Source organism: Panulirus ornatus, chromosome 1 (genome assembly GCF_036320965.1).
Source record: "Panulirus ornatus isolate Po-2019 chromosome 1, ASM3632096v1, whole genome shotgun sequence".
NCBI classification, from domain to species: Eukaryota; Metazoa; Arthropoda; class Malacostraca; order Decapoda; family Palinuridae; genus Panulirus; species Panulirus ornatus.
The window spans coordinates 2,012,194-2,032,378 of NC_092224.1; the positions used below are offsets into that span (position 1 = coordinate 2,012,194).

The 20,185-nt window shown below is 41.6% G+C and overlaps 1 protein-coding gene across 10 annotated transcripts in view; it reads left to right on the forward strand.

The window, feature by feature from the left end:
* Positions 1-20,185, forward strand: part of tgo (Aryl hydrocarbon receptor nuclear translocator homolog tgo) — a 942,634-nt gene that overhangs the window by 916,932 nt on the left and 5,517 nt on the right. For 6 of the 10 annotated variants that reach the window (XM_071670630.1, XM_071670262.1, XM_071670152.1 and 3 more), the window contains one exon: positions 14,783-15,785. In XM_071670630.1, the coding sequence (XP_071526731.1) occupies positions 14,783-14,950 (168 nt within the window). In that variant the 3' untranslated portion in view covers positions 14,951-15,785. Of the gene's footprint in view, positions 1-14,782; positions 15,786-20,185 lie in introns of those variants that run through there. The other 4 variants (XM_071670447.1, XM_071670539.1, XM_071670355.1 and 1 more) reach the window with 4 other exon arrangements.

Below are 20,185 nucleotides of genomic sequence, written 5' to 3' on the forward strand. Positions count from 1 at the left end.
AAGAGTGAGTGCTCAAATTACAGAGGTATAAGTTTGTTGAGTATTCCTGGTAAATTATATGGGAGGGTATTGATTGAGAGGGTGAAGGCATGTACAGAGCATCAGATTGGGGAAGAGCAGTGTGGTTTCAGAAGTAGTAGAGGATGTGTGGATCAGGTGTTTGCTTTGAAGAATATATGTGAGAAATACTTAGAAAAGGAAATGGATTTGTATGTAGCATTTATGGATCTGGAGAAGGCATATGATAGAGTTGATAGAGATGCTCTGTGGAAGGTATTAAGAATATATGGTGTGGGAGGCAAGTTTTTAGAAGCAGTGAAAAGTTTTTATCGAGGATGTAAGGCATGTGTACGTGTAGGAAGAGAGGAAAGGGATTGGTTCTCAGTGAATGTAGGTTTGCGGCAGGGGTGTGTGATGTCTCCATGGTTGTTTAATTTGTTTATGGATGGGGTTGTTAGGGAGGTGAATGCAAGAGTTTTGGAAAGAGGGGCAAGTATGAAATCTGTTGTGGATGAGAGAGCTTGGGAAGTGAGTCAGTTGTTGTTCGCTGATGATATAGCGCTGGTGGCTGATTCATGTGAGAAACTGTAGAAGCTGGTGACTGAGTTTGGTAAAGTGTGTGAAAGAAGAAAGTTAAGAGTAAATGTGAATAAGAGCAAGGTTATTAGGTACAGTAGGGTTGAGGGTCAAGTCAATTGGGAGGTAAGTTTGAGTAGAGAAAAACTGGAGGAAGTGAAGTGTTTTAGATATCTGGGAGTGGATCTGGCAGCGGATGGAACCATGGAAGCGTAAGTGAATCATAGAGTGGGGGAGGGGCCAAAAATCCTGGGAGCCTTGAAGAATGTGTGGAAGTCGAGAATATTATCTCGGAAAGCAAAAATGGGTATGTTTGAAGGAATAGTGGTTCCAACAATGTTGTATGGTTGCGAGGCGTGGGCTATGGATAGAGTTGTGCGCAGGAGGGTGGATGTGCTGGAAATGAGATGTTTGAGGACAATGTGTGGTGTGAGGTGGTTTGATCGAGTAAGTAACGTAAGGGTAAGAGAGGTGTGTGGAAATAAAAAGAGAGTGGTTGAGAGAGCAGAAGAGGGTGTTTTGAAATGGTTTGGTTACATGGAGAGAATGAGTGAGGAAAGATTGACTAAGAAGATATATGTATCAGAGGTGGAGGGAATGAGGAGATGTGGGAGACCAAATTGGAGGTGGAAAGATGGAGTGAAAAAGATTTTGTGTGATCAGGGCCTGAACATGCAGGAGGGTGAAAGGAGGGCAAGGAATAGAGTGAATTGGATCGATGTGGTATACCGGGGTTGACGTGCTGTCAGTGGATTGAATCAGGGCATGTGAAGCGTCTGGGGTAAACCATGGAAAGCTGTGTAGGTATGTATATTTGCGTGTGTGGACGTGTATGTATATACATGTGTATGGGGGTGGGTTGGGCCATTTCTTTCGTCTGTTTCCTTGCGCTACCTCGCAAACGCGGGAGACAGCGACAAAGCAAAAATATGTATATATATATTTTCTTTTCTTTCATACTATTCGCCATTTCCCGCATTAGCGAGGTAGCGTTAAGAACAGAGGACTGGGCCTTAGAGGGAATATCCTCACCTGGCCCCCTTCTCTGTTCCTTCTTTTGGAAAATTAAAAAAAAAAAAAACGAGAGGGGAGGATTTCCAGCCACCCGCTCCCTCCCCTTTTAGTCGCCTTCTACGACACGCAGGGAATACGTGGGAAGTATTCTTTCTCCCCTATCCCCAGGGATAATATATATATAAATATATATATATATATATATATATATATATATATATATATATATATATATATATATATATATATATAGATATTCTTTCTTCTTTCTTTTAAACTATTCGCCATTTCCCGCGTTAGCGAGGCAGCGTTAAAAACAGAGGACTGGGCCTTTTTTGGAATATCCTCACCTGGCTCCCTCTGTTCCTTCTTTTGGAAAATTAGAAAAAAAAAAAAAGCGAGAGGGGAGGATTTCCAGCCCCCCACTCCCTCCCCTTTTAGTCGGCTTCTACGACACGCAGGGAATACGTGGGAAGTATTCTTAATCCCCTATCCCCAGGGATAATATATATATATATATATATATATATATATATATATATATATATATATTCTTTCTTTTTCTTTTAAACTATTCGCTATTTCCCGCGTTAGCGAGGTAGCGTTAGGAACAGAGGACTGGGCCTTTTTTGGAATATCCTCACCTGGCCCCCTCTGTTCCTTCTTTTGGAAAATTAAAAAAAAACGAGAGGGGAGGATTTCCAGCCCCCCGCTCCCTCCCCTTTTAGTCGCCTTCTACGACACGCAGGGAATACGTGGGAAGTATTCTTAATCCCCTATCCCCAGGGATAATATATATATATATATATATATATATATATATATATATATATATATATCTTTTTCTTTTCTTTTAAACTATTCGCCATTTCCCGCGTTAGCGAGGTAGCGTTAAGAACAGAGGACTGGGCCTTTTTTGGAATACCCTCCCCTGGCCCCCTCTGTTCCTTCTTTTGGAAAATTAAATATTATATATATATGTATAATATATATATATACATATATATATATATATATATATATATATATATATATATATATATATGTATAATATTTTTTTTTTTTTTTTTTTTTTTTTTATACTTTGTCGCTGTCTCCCGCGTTTGCGAGGTAGCGCAAGGAAACAGACGAAAGAAATGGCCCAACCCCCCCCCCATACACATGTACATACGTCCACACACGCAAATATACATACCTACACAGCTTTCCATGGTTTACCCCAGACGCTTCACATGCCCTGATTCAACCCACTGACAGCACGTCAACCCCTGTATACCACATCGCTCCAATTCACTCTATTCCTTGCCCTCCTTTCACCCTCCTGCATGTTCAGGCCCCGATCACACAAAATCTTTTTCACTCCATCTTTCCACCTCCAATTTGGTCTCTCTCTTCTCCTCGTTCCCTCCACCTCCGACACATATATCCTCTTGGTCAATCTCTCCTCACTCATTCTCTCCATGTGCCCAAACCATTTCAAAACACCCTCTTCTGCTCTCTCAACCACGCTCTTTTTATTTCCACACATCTCTCTTACCCTTACGTTACTTACTCGATCAAACCACCTCACACCACACATTGTCCTCAAACATCTCATTTCCAGCACATCCATCCTCCTGCGCACATCTCTATCCATAGCCCACGCCTCGCAACCATACAACATTGTTGGAACCACTATTCCTTCAAACATACCCATTTTTGCTTTCCGAGATAATGTTCTCGACTTCCACACATTTTTCAAGGCTCCCAAAATTTTCGCCCCCTCCCCCACCCTATGATCCACTTCCGCTTCCATGGTTCCATCCGCTGACAGATCCACTCCCAGATATCTAAAACACTTCACTTCCTCCAGTTTTTCTCCATTCAAACTCACCTCCCAATTGACTTGACCCTCACCCCTACTGTACCTAATAACCTTGCTCTTATTCACATTTACTCTTAACTTTCTTCTTCCACACACTTTACCAAACTCAGTCACCAGCTTCTGCAGTTTCTCACATGAATCAGCCACCAGCGCTGTATCATCAGCGAACAACAACTGACTCACTTCCCAAGCTCTCTCATCCCCAACAGACTTCATACTTGCCCCTCTTTCCAGGACTCTTGCATTTACCTCCCTAACAACCCCATCCATAAACAAATTAAACAACCATGGAGACATCACACACCCCTGCCGCAAACCTACATTCACTGAGAACCAATCACTTTCCTCTCTTCCTACACGTACACATGCCTTACATCCTCGATAAAAACTTTTCACTGCTTCCAACAACTTGCCTCCCACACCATATATTCTTAATACCTTCCACAGAGCATCTCTATCAACTCTATCATATGCCTTCTCCAGATCCATAAATGCTACATACAAATCCATTTGCTTTTCTAAGTATTTCTCACATACATTCTTCAAAGCAAACACCTGATCCACACATCCTCTACCACTTCTGAAACCGCACTGCTCTTCCCCAATCTGATGCTCTGTACATGCCTTCACCCTCTCAATCAATACCCTCCCATATAATTTACCAGGAATACTCAACAGACTTATACCTCTGTAATTTGAGCACTCACTCTTATCCCCTTTGCCTTTGTACAATGGCACTATGCATGCATTCCGCCAATCCTCAGGCACCTCACCATGAGTCATACATACATTAAATAACCTTACCAACCAGTCAACAATACAGTCACCCCCTTTTTTAATAAATTCCACTGCAATACCATCCAAACCTGCTGCCTTGCTGGCTTTCATCTTCCGCAAAGCTTTTACTACCTCTTCTCTGTTTACCAAATCATTTTCCCTAACCCTCTCACTTTGCACACCACCTTGACCAAAACACCCTATATCTGCCACTCTGTCATCAGACACATTCAACAAACCTTCAAAATACTCATTTCATCTCCTTCTCACATCACCGCTACTTGTTATCACCTCCCCATTTACACCCTTCACTGAAGTTCCCATTTGCTCCCTTGTCTTACGCACCCTATTTACCTCCTTCCAGAACATCTTTTTATTCTCCCTAAAATTTACTGATAGTCTCTCACCCCAACTCTCATTTGCCCTTTTTTTCACCTCTTGCACCTTTCTCTTGACCTCCTGTCTCTTTCTTTTATACTTCTCCCACTCAATTGCATTTTTTCCCTGCAAAAATCGTCCAAATGCCTCTCTCTTCTCTTTCACTAATACTCTTACTTCTTCATCCCACCACTCACTACCCTTTCTAAACAGCCCACCTCCCACTCTTCTCATGCCACAAGCATCTTTTGCGCAATCCATCACTGATTCCCTAAATACATCCCATTCTATTTTTTTTTTTCTTTTTTTATACTTTGTCGCTGTCTCCCGCGTTTGCGAGGTAGCGCAAGGAAACAGATGAAAGAAATGGCCCAACCCCCCCCCCATACACATGTATATACATACGTCCACACATGCAAATATACATACCTACACAGCTTTCCATGGTTTTCCCCAGACGCTTCACATGCCTTGATTCAATCCACTGACAGCACGTCAACCCCGGTATACCACATCGCTCCAATTCACTCTATTCCTTGCCCTCCTTTCACCCTCCTGCATGTTCAGGCCCCGATCACACAAAATCTTTTTCACTCCATCTTTTTACCTCCAATTTGGTCTCCCTCTTCTCCTCGTTCCCTCCACCTCCGACACATATATCCTCTTGGTCAATCTTTCCTCACTCATTCTCTCCATGTGCCCAAACCACTTCAAAACACCCTCTTCTGCTCTCTCAACCACGCTCTTTTTATTTCCACACATCTCTCTTACCCTTACGTTACTCACTCGATCAAACCACCTCACACCACACATTGTCCTCAAACATCTCATTTCCAGCACATCCATCCTCCTGCGCACAACTCTATCCATAGCCCACGCCTCGCAACCATACAACATTGTTGGAACCACTATTCCTTCAAACATACCCATTTTTGCTTTCCGAGATAATGTTCTCGACTTCCACACATTCTTCAAGGCCCCCAGAATTTTCGCCCCCTCCCCCACCCTATGATCCACTTCCGCTTCCATGGTTCCATCCGCTGCCAGATCCACTCCCAGATATCTAAAACACTTCACTTCCTCCAGTTTTTCTCCATTCAAACTCACCTCCCAATTGACTTGACCCTCAACCCTACTGTACCTAATAACCTTGCTCTTATTCACATTTCCTCTTAACTTTCTTCTTCCACACACTTTACCAAACTCAGTCACCAGCTTCTGCAGTTTCTCACATGAATCAGCCACCAGCGCTGTATCATCAGCGAACAACAACTGACTCACTTCCCAAGCTCTCTCATCCCCAACAGACTTCATACTTGCCCCTCTTTCCAAAACTCTTGCATTTACCTTCCTAACAACCCCATCCATAAACAAATTAAACAACCATGGAGACATCACACACCCCTGCCGCAAACCTACATTCACTGAGAACCAATCACTTTCCTCTCTTCCTACACGTACACATGCCTTACATCCTCGATAAAAACTTTTCACTGCTTCTAACAACTTGCCTCCCACACCATATATTCTTAATACCTTCCACAGAGCATCTCTATCAACTCTATCATATGCCTTCTCCAGATCCATAAATGCTACATACAAATCCATTTGCTTTTCTAAGTATTTCTCACATACATTCTTCAAAGCAAACACCTGATCCACACATCCTCTACCACTTCTGAAACCACACTGCTCTTCCCCAATCTGATGCTCTGTACATGCCTTCACCCTCTCAATCAATACCCTCCCATATAATTTACCAGGAATACTCAACAAACTTATACCTCTGTAATTTGAGCACTCACTCTTATCCCCTTTGCCTTTGTACAATGGCACTATGCACGCATTCCGCCAATCCTCAGGCACCTCACCATGAGTCATACATACATTAAATAACCTTACCAACCAGTCAACAATACAGTCACCCCCTTTTTTAATAAATTCCACTGCAATACCATCCAAACCTGCTGCCTTGCCGGCTTTCATCTTCCGCAAAGCTTTCACTACCTCTTCTCTGTTTACCAAATCATTTTCCCTAACCCTCTCACTTTGCACACCACCTCGACCAAAACACCCTATATCTGCAACTCTATCATCAAACACATTCAACAAACCTTCAAAATACTCACTCCATCTCCTTCTCACATCACCACTACTTGTTATCACCTCCCCATTTGCGCCCTTCACTGAAGTTCCCATTTGCTCCCTTGACTTACGCACTTTATTTACCTCCTTCCAGAACATCTTTTTATTCTCCCTAAAATTTAATGATACTCTCTCACCCCAACTCTCATTTGCCCTTTTTTTCACCTCTTGCACCTTTCTCTTGACCTCCTGTCTCTTTCTTTTATACATCTCCCACTCAATTGCATTTTTTCCCTGCAAAAATGATATATATTATATATATGATATATATATATATATATATATGTATGTATATACATGTGTATGGGGGTGGGTTGGGCCATTTCTTTCGTCTGTTTCCTTGCGCTACCTCGCAAACGCGGGAGACAGTGGCAAAAAAAAAAAAAAAAATACATATATGTATATATATATATATATATATATATATATATATATATATATATATATATATATATATGTATTATCCCTGGGGATGGGGGAGAGGGAATACTTCCCACGTATTCCCTGCGTGTCGTAGAAGGCGACTAAAAGGGAAGGGAGCGGGGGGCTGGAAATCCTCCCCTCTCGTTTTTTTTTTTTTTTCCAGAAGAAGGAACAGAGGGGGGGGCCAGGTGAGGATGTTCCCTCAAAGGCCCAGTCCTCTGTTCTTGGCGCTACCTCGCTAATGCGGGAAATGGCGAATAGTATGAAAAAAAAAAAAAAAAAAAAAAATATATATGGATTGAATCAAGGCATGTGAAGCATCTGGGGTTAGCCATGGAAAGCTGTGTAGGTGTGTATATTTGCGTGTGTGGACGTATGTATATACATGTGTATGGGGGGGGTTGGGCCATTTCTTTCGTCTGTTTCCTTGCGCTACCTCGCAAACGCGGGAGACAGCGACAAAGTATAATAATAAAATAATAATAAATATATATATATGTATATATTATATATGTATTAGGGGTGAAAGAATACTTTTCACGTATTCCCTGCATGTCGTAGAAGGCGACTAAAAGGGGAGGGAGCGGGGGGCTGCTTATCCTCCCCTCTCATTATTTTTTTTTAATTTTCCAAAAGAAGGAACAGAGAAGGGGGCCAGGTGAGGATATTCCCTCAAAGGCCCAGTCCTCTGTTCTTAACGCTACCTTGCTAACGCGGGAAATGGCGAGTAGTTTGAAAGAAAGAAAGAAATATATATATATATATATATATATATATTTTATTTATTTATTTTGCTTTGTCGCTGTCTCCCGCATTTACGTGGTAGCGCAAGGAAACAGACGAAAGAAATGGCCCAACCTACCCCCATATACAATGTATATACATACATGTCCACACACGCAAATATACATACCTATACATCTCAATGTACACATATATATACACACACAGACACATACATATATACGAATGCACACATTTCACACCGTCTGCCTTTATTCATTCCCATCGCCACCTCGCCACACATGGAATACCATCCCCCTCCCCCCCTCGTGTGTGCGGGGTAGCACTAGGAAAAGACAACAAAGGCCCCATTCGTTCACACTCAGTCTCTAGCTGTCATGCAATAATGCCCGAAACCACAGCTCCCTTTCCACATCCAGGCCCCACACAACTTTCCCTGGTTTACCCCAGATGCTTCACATGCCCTGATTCAATCCACTGACAGCACGTCAACCCCGGTATACCACATCGATCCAATTCACTCTATTCCTTACCCTCCTTTCACCCTCCTGCATGTTCAGGCCCCGATCACACAAAATCTTTCTCACTCCATCTTTCCACCTCCAATTTGGTCTCCCACTTCTCCTCGTTCCCTCCACCTCCGACACATATATATAAAGTGTTTTAGATATCTGGGAGTGGATCTGGCAGCGGATGGAACCATGGAAGCGGAAGTGAATCATAGGGTGGGGGAGGGGGCGAAAATCCTGGGAGCCTTGAAGAATGTGTGGAAGTCGAGAACATTATCTCGGAAAGCAAAAATGGGTATGTTTGAAGGAATAGTGGTTCCAAGAATAATGTATGGTTGCGAGGCGTGGGCTATGGATAGAGTTGTGCGCAGGAGGGCGGATGTGCTGGAAATGAGATGTTTGAGGACAATGTGTGGTGTGAGGTGGTTTGATTGAGTAAGTAATGTAAGGGTGAGAGAGATATGTGGAAATAAAAAGAGCGTGGTTGAGAGAGCAGAAGAGGGTGTTTTGAAATGGTTTGGGCACAAGGAGAGAATGAGTGAGGAAAGATTGACCAAGAGGATATATATATATATATATATATATATATATATATATATATATATATATATATATATATATATATATACATATATATATATATATATATATATATATATATATATATATATATATATATATATATTCCCTGGGGATAGGGGAGAAAGAATACTTCCCACGTATTCCCTGCGTTTCATAGAAGGCGACGAAAAGGGAAGGGAGCGGGGGGCTGGAAATCCTCCCCTCTCGTTTTTTTTTTTTTATTTTCAAAAAGAAGGAACTGAGAAGAGGGCCAGGTGAGGATATTCCCTCAAAGGCCCAGTCCTCTGTTCTTAACGCTACCTCGCTATCGCGGGAAATGGCGAATAGTATGAAAAAGAAAATATATATATATATATATATATATATATATATATATATATATATATATATATATTTTTTTTTTTTTTTTCTTTGATGCTGTCTCCCGCGTTTGCGAGGTAGCGCAAGGAAACAGACGAAAGAAATGGCCCAACCCTCCCCCCCATACACATGTATATACATACGTCCACACACGCAAATATACATACCTACACAGCTTTCCATGGTTTACCCCAGACGCTTCACATGCCTTGATTCAATCCACTGACAGCACGTCAACCCCGGTATACCACATCGATCCAATTCACTCTATTCCTTGCCCTCCTTTCACCCTCCTGCATGTTCAGGCCCCGATCACACAAAATCTTTTTCACTCCATCTTTCCACCTCCAATTTGGTCTCCCTCTTCTCCTTGCTCCCTCCACCTCCGACACATATATCCTCTTTGTCAATCTTTCCTCACTCATCCTCTCCATGTGCCCAAACCATTTCAAAACACCCTCTTCTGCTCTCTCAACCACGCTCTTTTTATTTCCACACATCTCTCTTACCCTTACGTTACTCACTCGATCAAACCACCTCACACCACACATTGTCCTCAAACATCTCATTTCCAGCACATCCATCCTCCTGCGCACAACTCTATCCATAGCCCACGCCTCGCAACCATACAACATTGTTGGAACCACTATTCCCTCAAACATACCCATTTTTGCTTTCCGAGATAATGTTCTCGACTTCCACACATTCTTCAAGGCCCCCAGAATTTTCGCCCCCTCCCCCACCCTATGATCCACTTCCGCTTCCATGGTTCCATCCGCTGCCAGATCCACTCCCAGATATCTAAAACACTTCACTTCCTCCAGTTTTTCTCCATTCAAACTCACCTCCCAATTGACTTGACCCTCAACCCTACTGTACCTAATAACCTTGCTCTTATTCACATTTACTCTTAACTTTCTTCTTCCACACACTTTACCAAACTCAGTCACCAGCTTCTGCAGTTTCTCACATGAATCAGCCACCAGCGCTGTATCATCAGCGAACAACAACTGACTCACTTCCCAAGCTCTCTCATCCCCAACAGACTTCAGACTTCATATATATATATATATATATATATATATATATATATATATTTTTTTTTTTTTTTTTTTTTTTTTTTTTCAAACTATTCGCCATTTCCCGCATCAGCGAGGTAGCGTTAAGAACAGAGGACTGGGCCTTTACCTGACCCAATTCTCTGTTCCTTGTTTTGGAAAATTAAAAAAAAACGAGAGGGGAGGATTTCCAGCCCCCCGCTCCCTCCCCTTTTAGTCGCTTTCTACGACACGCAGGGAGTACGTGGGAAGTATTCTTTCTCCCCTATCCCCAGGGAATATATATATATATATATATATATATATATATATATATATATATATTTACCAAGAGGTAGTAAGAGGTAGTAAAAGCTTTGCGGCAGATGAAAGCCGGCAAGGTAGCAGGTTTGGATGGTATTGCAGTGGAATTTATTGAAAAAGGGGGTGACTGTATTGTTGACTGGTTGGTAAGGTTACTTAATGTATGTATGACTCATGGTGAGGTGCCTGAGGATTGGTGGAATGCGTGCATAGTGCCATTGTACAAAGGCAAAGGGGATAAGAGTGAGTGCTCAAATTACAGAGGTATAAGTTTGTTGAGTATTCCTGGTAAATTATATGGGAGGGTATTGACTGAGGGTGAAGGCATGTACAGAGCATCAGATTGGGGAAGAGCAGTGTGGTTTCAGAAGTGGTAGAGGATGTGTGGATCAGGTGTTTGCTTTGAAGAATGTATGTGAGAAATACTTAGAAAAGCAAATGGATTTGTATGTAGCATTTATGGATCTGGAGAAGGCATATGATAGAGTTGATAGAGATGCTCTCTGGAAGGTATTAAGAATACATGGTGTGGGAGGCAAGTTGTTAGAAGCAGTGAAAAGTTTTTATCGAGGATTTAAGAAATGTGTACGTGTATGAAGAGAGGAAAGTGATTGGTTCTCAGTGAATGTAGGTTTGCGGCAGGGGTGTGTGATGTCTCCATGGTTGTTTGATTTGTTTATGGATGGGGTTGTTAGGGAGGTGAATGCAAGAGTTTTGGAAAGAGGGGCAAGTATGAAGTCTGTTGTGGATGAGAGAGCTTGGGAAGTGAGTCAGTTGTTGTTCGCTGATGATACAGCACTGGTGGCTGATTCATGTGAGAAACTGCAGAAGCTGGTGACTGAGTTTGGTAAAGTGTGTGAAAGAAGAAAGTTAAGAGTAAATGTGAATAAGAGCAAGGTTATTAGGTACAGTAGGGTTTGAGGGTCAAGTCAACTGGGAGGTAAGTTTGATTGGAGAAAAACTGGAGGAAGTAAAGTGTTTTAGATATCTGGGAGTGGATCTGGCAGCGGATAGAACCGTGGAAGCGGAAGTGAATCATAGGGTGAGGGAGGGGCCGAAAATCCTGGGAGCCTTGAAGAATGTGTGGAAGTCGAGAACATTATCTCGGAAAGCTAAAATGGATATGTTTGAAGGACTAGTGGTTCCAACAATGTTGTATGGTTGCGAGGCGTGGGCTATGGATAGAGTTGTGCGCAGGAGGGTGGATGTGCTGGAAATGAGATGTTTGAGGACAATGAGTGGTGTGAGGTGGTTTGATCGAGTAAGTAATGTAAGGGTAAGAGAGATGTGTGGAAATAAAAAGAGCGTTGTTGAGAGAGCAGAAGAGGGTGTTTTGAAATGGTTTGGGCACATGGAGAGAATGAGTGAGGAAAGATTGACCAAGAGGATATATGTGTCGGAGGTGGAGGGAACGAGGAGAAGTGGGAGACCAAATTGGAGGTGGAAAGATGGAGTGAGAAAGATTTTGTGTGATCGGGGCCTGAACATGCAGGAGGGTGAAAGGAGGGCAAGGAATAGAGTGAATTGGATCGATGTGGTATACCGGGGTTGACATGCTGTCAGTAGATTGAATCAGGGCATGTGAAGCGTCTGGGGTAAACCATGGAAAGTTGTGTGGGGCCTGGATGTGGAAAGGGAGCTGTGGTTTTGGGCATTATTGCATGACAGCTAGAGACTGAGTGTGAACGAATGGGGCCTTTGTTGTCTTTTCCTAGTGCTACCTTGTACACATGAGGGGGGAGGGGGATGGTATTCCATGTGTGGCGAGGTGGTGATGGGAATGATTAAAGGCAGACAGTGTGAATTGTGTGCATGGGTATATATGTATGTCTGTATGTGTATATATGTGTGTACCTTTGAGATGTATAGGTATGTATATTTGCGTGTGTGGACGTGTATGTAAATACATTGTGTATGGGGGTGGGTTGGGCCATTACTTTTCGTCTGTTTCCTTGCGCTACCTCTCAAACACGGGAGACAGCGACAAAGCAAAATAAATGAAAATAAATATATATATATATAGGGAATACCTGGTTTAAAAAGTGAGATATACATAAGTATACGTATGTAAGTAGGAGAGATGGCCAGAGAGTGTTATTGGATTACGTATTGACTGACAGGCGCGCAAAAGAGAGACTTTTGGATGTTAATGTGCTGAGAGGTGCAACTGGAGGGATGTTTGATCATTATGTAGTGGAGGCAAAGGTGAAGATTTGTATGGGTTTTCAGAAAAGAAGAGAGAATGTTGGGGTGAAGAGGGTGGTGAGAGTAAGTGAGCTTGGGAAGGTGACTTGTGTGAGGAAGTACCAGGAGAGACTGAGTACAGAATGGAAAAAGGTGAGAACAAAGGAGGTAAGGGGAGTGGGGGAGGAATGGGATGTATTTAGGGAAGCAGTGATGGCTTGCGCAAAAGATGCTTGTGGCATGAGAAGCGTGGGAGGTGGGTTGATTAGAAAGGGTAGTGAGTGGTGGGTTGAAGAAGTAAGATTTTTAGTGAAAGAGAAGAGAGAGGTATTTGGACGATTTTTGCAGGGAAAAAATGCAAATGAGTGGGAGATGTATAAAAGAAAGAGACAGGAGGTCAAGAGAAAGGTGCAAGAGGTGAAAAAGAGGGCAAATGAGAGTTGGGGTGAGAGAGTATCATTAAATCTTAGGGAGAATAAAAAGATGTTCTGGAAGGAGGTAAATAAAGTGCGTAAGACAAGGGAGCAAATGGGAACTTCAGTGAAGGGGGCTAATGGGGAGGTGATAACAAGTAGTGATGTGAGAAGGAGATGGAGTGAGTATTTTAGATGTTTGCTGAATGTTTGGTGATAGAGTGGCAGATATAGGGTGTTTTGGTCGAGGTGGTGTGCAAAGTGAGAGGGTTAGGGAAAATGATTTGGTAAACAGAGAAGAGGTAGTAAAAGCTTTGCGAAAGATGAAAGCCGGCAAGGCAGCAGGTTTGGATGGTATTGCAGTGGAATTTATTAAAAAAGGGGATGACTGTATTGTTGACTGGATGGTAAGGTTATTTAATGCATGTATGATTCATGGTGAGGTGCCTGAGGATTGGCGGAATGCGTGCATAGTGCCATTGTATAAAGGCAAAGGGGATAAGAGCGAGTGCTCAAATTACAGAGGTATAAGTTTGTTGAGTATTCCTGGTAAATTATATGGGAGGGTATTGATTGAGAGGGTGAAGGCATGTACAGAGCATCAGATTGGGGAAGAGCAGTGTGGTTTCAGAAGTGGTAGAGGATGTGTGGATCAGGTGTTTGCTTTCTAAATTGTATGTGAGAAATACTTAGAAAAGGAAATGGATTTTTATGTAGCATATGTGGATCTGTAGAAGGCATATGATAAGAGTTGATAGAGATGCTCTGTGGGAGGTACTAAGAATATATGGTGTGGGAGGCAAGTTGTTGGAAGCAGTGAAAAGTTTTTATCGAGGATGTAAGGCATGTGTACGTGTAGGAAGAGAGGAAAGTGATTGGTTCTCAGTGAATGTAGGTTTGCGGCAGGGGTGTGTGAAGTCTCCATGGTTGTTTAATTTGTTTATGGATGGGGTTGTTAGGGAGGTGAATGCAAGAGTTTTGGAAAGAGGGGCAAGTATGCAGTCTGTTGTGGATGAGAGAGCTTGGGAAGTGAGTCAGAGAAACTGTAGAAGCTGGTGACTGAGTTTGGTAAAGTGTGTGTAAGAAGAAAGTTAAGAGTAAATGTGAATAAGAGCAAGGCAAGAGCAAGTGTTTGTGGTTGCTAGGCAGCTAGGGATTGTATGAGAGCCTTGTTTGTGGCATTTGGCCTTGTTAGATTTGTTTTAGATATGATGGCTAACCAGACAGTTGCAGTGTAGTGGAGAGTGGAGCAGATGAACTGTGTTTTGTGGATACTAAGGAACTTTTTTCACTGTGTCATTGGGAGGTGACAGAAGGTCTTGCATTTTCTATTTAAAGAAGAATTTTTTCTAGAAGGTATTTGAGTTTTTGATTTGTCACTTTGATGTGCTTCCTTAGAAATCTTATTTCCATTACATTTTTTAAATTTGGAAGTATTGTTCTCTACCACAGGGTGAAGGATATAGTTATGGAGGCAGTATGAGTCCATCACGATCTCCATCAACACCATCATACACACCACTGAGCTCTACGAGTCGCTCCTTGCCTTCATACACTCCAGCTGCTGCCTCCTCAGGTAAACATAACTATTCATCATTGAAATTATTTTTATATAGTTGATATTATGTATGGATTTCATATTTTCCTGAATAGAATTGAATAGAATTGAAAAAGATGATTGGTTAAGAACTTTGAGAGAGAAATTCATGAGAATTTTAAGAAGATTAATTAACTGATTTGGACATTAATAGATGCAGAAGAAAGGTTTTTGTGAGGAGTGAGGGAGTAACCAAACACGTTTGTAAGAGTCTTTCAAAGAATGTTTTACAAATGCTGGTTTTAAAACCTATACAATGCCAAACAATTTATGTGTAACATAGGTAGTAGTTGATAGGCATCCACCGACCAGAAAGGATTATTGTTACTACCCGCCTGGGTATTGCAGGGGTTGGTGACGGTTGTTTAGTGAATCAGCACTTCAGTGGTTGTAAAGTTGCACTCCTCTTAACCAGATAACTCTTTTCTTTCTGTTTCACCCACAGGTGCATTGCTGGCATCCTGTCCTCAAACATACAGTCTCTCCTTGTCACACTATATAACTTTTGACCACTTAACTCATATAACTCATTCTTTGTAACTAGATTTTCCTGCAGTGAGCCCTATGCACTAGCCCTGCCTTTTGGCAAAATGATAGGAGCAATAGATAGAAGTAGTAGGTAGGAAGATTAGGTAGAAACATCAGGTGGAAGTAGGTAGGAACATTAGGCAGAGGAGTAGATTGGACATTAGGTAGGAACATTAGGTGGAAGTCAGAGCATTAGGTAGGAGCCTCTGGAAACACTGTGTTAGTTTTCCTCTTCCAGTATCCTGGTAAGTTTGAGGGTCAAAATACTAGAAGTGGTGCTGGAGTTCTCCAGCAATGGAGACTCTTTGCCGTGGCCACCCTTTTGAGGGAATCCCAGAGGGAACTGGTATCAGAGTTGATCCTGGTTGCATTAATGTATATAAGATGCTCTCTGCATAACTTGGAACATCTTTGACAGAATACCTATGCACAGCTGATAGAAAATTATTAGGCATCCTTATGGCCATCATACAGTCTGTCACTTTACACGAGACTTTTTGATAAAACTTCTGAGGTACAGTGCATGGCTGGTATCCATGGCTTGATGAGTTGCCAGTTATTCTGTATCTTTTGACTGGTACACTGTTATAGAATGGCTTTACATGCAGATTATGTTTCATGAAAACAAATCAACCACTACAGCAATGTTCATAGTAAGACCACACTAGTATCTATTCTTGCAACTGCCAGTCGTGCAGTCAAAGAGTATTAGATATATTATAAGGGTTGACCAGTCATGTGCCAGGCTGGTTAATTGCTTTAAGGAAAAAGCAAACACGTTTCACCAGAAGATATTATACTTTTGATTTTTTCAGTAGTTAGTGTAGGAACCCCCCTGCTGCTAGGACACAGTTTAACCAATTTATCATGGATAAATAGGTTTATCACTGTCTGGAGCAATGTGTGTGCTTGGACATGCCAACCTGTCAAGCAATTTTACCAATGCTGAGGACCACACTGTGTGAACTGATGATCACTGTGCATGTCTTCTCCCAGTTTTTCATCTTGTCTAACATAGACATGATTCAAAGTAAACATTATGATTCCTTCTGTTCCCTCCGAAGCTCAACTCAATGCAGGTTAAACCAGTTCCATTTTGAACATATTTAATTCATTGTATTCAGATAACGAACCTCTTCTCCTCTCATGGCCTATTAATCTTATCATATTTGGCATACTAAAGAAATATCATGCGACGAACCTCTTTTCCTCTCGTGGCCTATTAATCTTATCATGTTTGGCATACTAAAGAAGTATCATGCCTCATTTCATGACTCATTCCCTGCTTCATAATCATAACAGTACTGTGCTTAATCTTATATTATTATTATGATAAACAATTGTTCTATGTTTTTTTGTGCATGTTGTGTTATATTACTGGTTTTACAAACTTTCCATCATCTACACTTTGTAATGATGTGGGTTTATGTCGCTGCATCTCATAATGCAAGGAATACCTAATGGCATCCCAATTTGTTGGTTGTCACTCACACATTGATACATATTGTGGGTTTGATTATTATATTACAGGGGGTAATGCCATGCTGTTTAGAGGCTTTTGTACTGACTACAGAAAACATCATTATTATTTTCACACACGTGTGGAGGTGTTGGAAATGAAATGTTTAAGGACGATACATGGTGTTAGGTGGTTTGATTGAGTAAGTAATGTAAGGGTAAGAGAGATGTTTGGAAATGAAAAGAGTGTGGTTGAGAGAGCAGAAGAGGGTGTATTGAAATGGTTTTGATATATTAAGAGAATGAGTGCGAGGAAAGATTGACAAAGAGGATATATGTGTCAGAGGCGGAGGGAACAAGAAGTGGGAAGCCAATTAGAGATGGAAGAATGGAGTGAAAAAGATTTTGAGTGATCGAAGCCTGAACAATAGTGCAAGGAATGGAGTGAATCAGAACGATGTGGTATACCAGGGTCGACGTGCTATCAGTAGGCTGAACCAGGGCATGTAAAATGTCGGGTAAACCATGGGAAGATCTCTGGGGCCTGGATGTGGATAGGGAGCTGTGGTTTCGGTGCATTACACATGACAACTAAAGATTGAGTTTGAAGAAATGTCGCTTTTTTTTTGTCTGTTTTCCTGGCGCTATCTCACTGAAGTAAGAGGTAGCAAGCAAGTATGAATATGTACATTGTATATATGTATATGTCTGTGTATGTGTATATATGTGGGGCCTGGATGTGGAAAGGGAGCTGTGGTTTCGATGTATTACACATGACAGCAAGAGACAGAGTGTGTACGAATGTGGCCTTTTTTTCTTTTCCTAGTGCTACCTCAGGGGGATGGTATTTCATGTGTGGCGGGGTGGCAATGGGAATGGATGAAGGCAGCAAGTATGAATATGTACATGTGTATATATGTATATGTCTGTGTATGTATATGTATGTATATACATGTGTATGTGGGTGGGTTGGGTCATTCTTTCGTCAGTTTCCTTGTGCTACCTTGCTAATGTGGGAGACAGCGGTTGAATATAATAGATAAATGAATAAAGAAAAGAAGAGAGAATGTTAGGGTGAAGAGAGTGGTGAGAGTGATTGAGCTTGGAAAGGAGACTTTTATGAGGAAGTACCAGGAGAGATTGAGTTAAGAATTGCAAAAGGTGAGAGCAAATGACGTAAGGGGAGTGGAGGAGGAATGGGATGTATTTAGGGAAGAAGTGATGGCTTGTGCAAAAGTTGCTTGTGGCATGAGAAAGGTGGGAGGTGGGCAGATTAGAAAAGGTAGTGAATGGTGGGATAAAGAAATAAGATTGTTAGTGAAAGAGAAGAGAGAGGCGTCTGGACGAATTTTGCAGGAAAGTAATGCAAATGACTGGGAGATGTATAAAAGAAAGAGACAGGAGGTCAAGAGAAAGGTGCAAGAGGTGAAAAAGAGGGCAAATGAGAGTTGGGGTGAGAGAGTATCATTAAATCTTAGGGAGAATAAAAAGATGTTCTGGAAGGAGGTAAATAAAGTGCGTAAGACAAGGGAGCAAATGGGAACTTCAGTGAAGGGGGCTAATGGGGAGGTGATAACAAGTAGTGATGTGAGAAGGAGATGGAGTGAGTATTTTAGATGTTTGCTGAATGTTTGGTGATAGAGTGGCAGATATAGGGTGTTTTGGTCGAGGTGGTGTGCAAAGTGAGAGGGTTAGGGAAAATGATTTGGTAAACAGAGAAGAGGTAGTAAAAGCTTTGCGAAAGATGAAAGCCGGCAAGGCAGCAGGTTTGGATGGTATTGCAGTGGAATTTATTAAAAAAGGGGATGACTGTATTGTTGACTGGATGGTAAGGTTATTTAATGCATGTATGATTCATGGTGAGGTGCCTGAGGATTGGCGGAATGCGTGCATAGTGCCATTGTATAAAGGCAAAGGGGATAAGAGCGAGTGCTCAAATTACAGAGGTATAAGTTTGTTGAGTATTCCTGGTAAATTATATGGGAGGGTATTGATTGAGAGGGTGAAGGCATGTACAGAGCATCAGATTGGGGAAGAGCAGTGTGGTTTCAGAAGTGGTAGAGGATGTGTGGATCAGGTGTTTGCTTTCTAAATTGTATGTGAGAAATACTTAGAAAAGGAAATGGATTTTTATGTAGCATATGTGGATCTGTAGAAGGCATATGATAAGAGTTGATAGAGATGCTCTGTGGGAGGTACTAAGAATATATGGTGTGGGAGGCAAGTTGTTGGAAGCAGTGAAAAGTTTTTATCGAGGATGTAAGGCATGTGTACGTGTAGGAAGAGAGGAAAGTGATTGGTTCTCAGTGAATGTAGGTTTGCGGCAGGGGTGTGTGAAGTCTCCATGGTTGTTTAATTTGTTTATGGATGGGGTTGTTAGGGAGGTGAATGCAAGAGTTTTGGAAAGAGGGGCAAGTATGCAGTCTGTTGTGGATGAGAGAGCTTGGGAAGTGAGTCAGAGAAACTGTAGAAGCTGGTGACTGAGTTTGGTAAAGTGTGTGTAAGAAGAAAGTTAAGAGTAAATGTGAATAAGAGCAAGGCAAGAGCAAGTGTTTGTGGTTGCTAGGCAGCTAGGGATTGTATGAGAGCCTTGTTTGTGGCATTTGGCCTTGTTAGATTTGTTTTAGATATGATGGCTAACCAGACAGTTGCAGTGTAGTGGAGAGTGGAGCAGATGAACTGTGTTTTGTGGATACTAAGGAACTTTTTTCACTGTGTCATTGGGAGGTGACAGAAGGTCTTGCATTTTCTATTTAAAGAAGAATTTTTTCTAGAAGGTATTTGAGTTTTTGATTTGTCACTTTGATGTGCTTCCTTAGAAATCTTATTTCCATTACATTTTTTAAATTTGGAAGTATTGTTCTCTACCACAGGGTGAAGGATATAGTTATGGAGGCAGTATGAGTCCATCACGATCTCCATCAACACCATCATACACACCACTGAGCTCTACGAGTCGCTCCTTGCCTTCATACACTCCAGCTGCTGCCTCCTCAGGTAAACATAACTATTCATCATTGAAATTATTTTTATATAGTTGATATTATGTATGGATTTCATATTTTCCTGAATAGAATTGAATAGAATTGAAAAAGATGATTGGTTAAGAACTTTGAGAGAGAAATTCATGAGAATTTTAAGAAGATTAATTAACTGATTTGGACATTAATAGATGCAGAAGAAAGGTTTTTGTGAGGAGTGAGGGAGTAACCAAACACGTTTGTAAGAGTCTTTCAAAGAATGTTTTACAAATGCTGGTTTTAAAACCTATA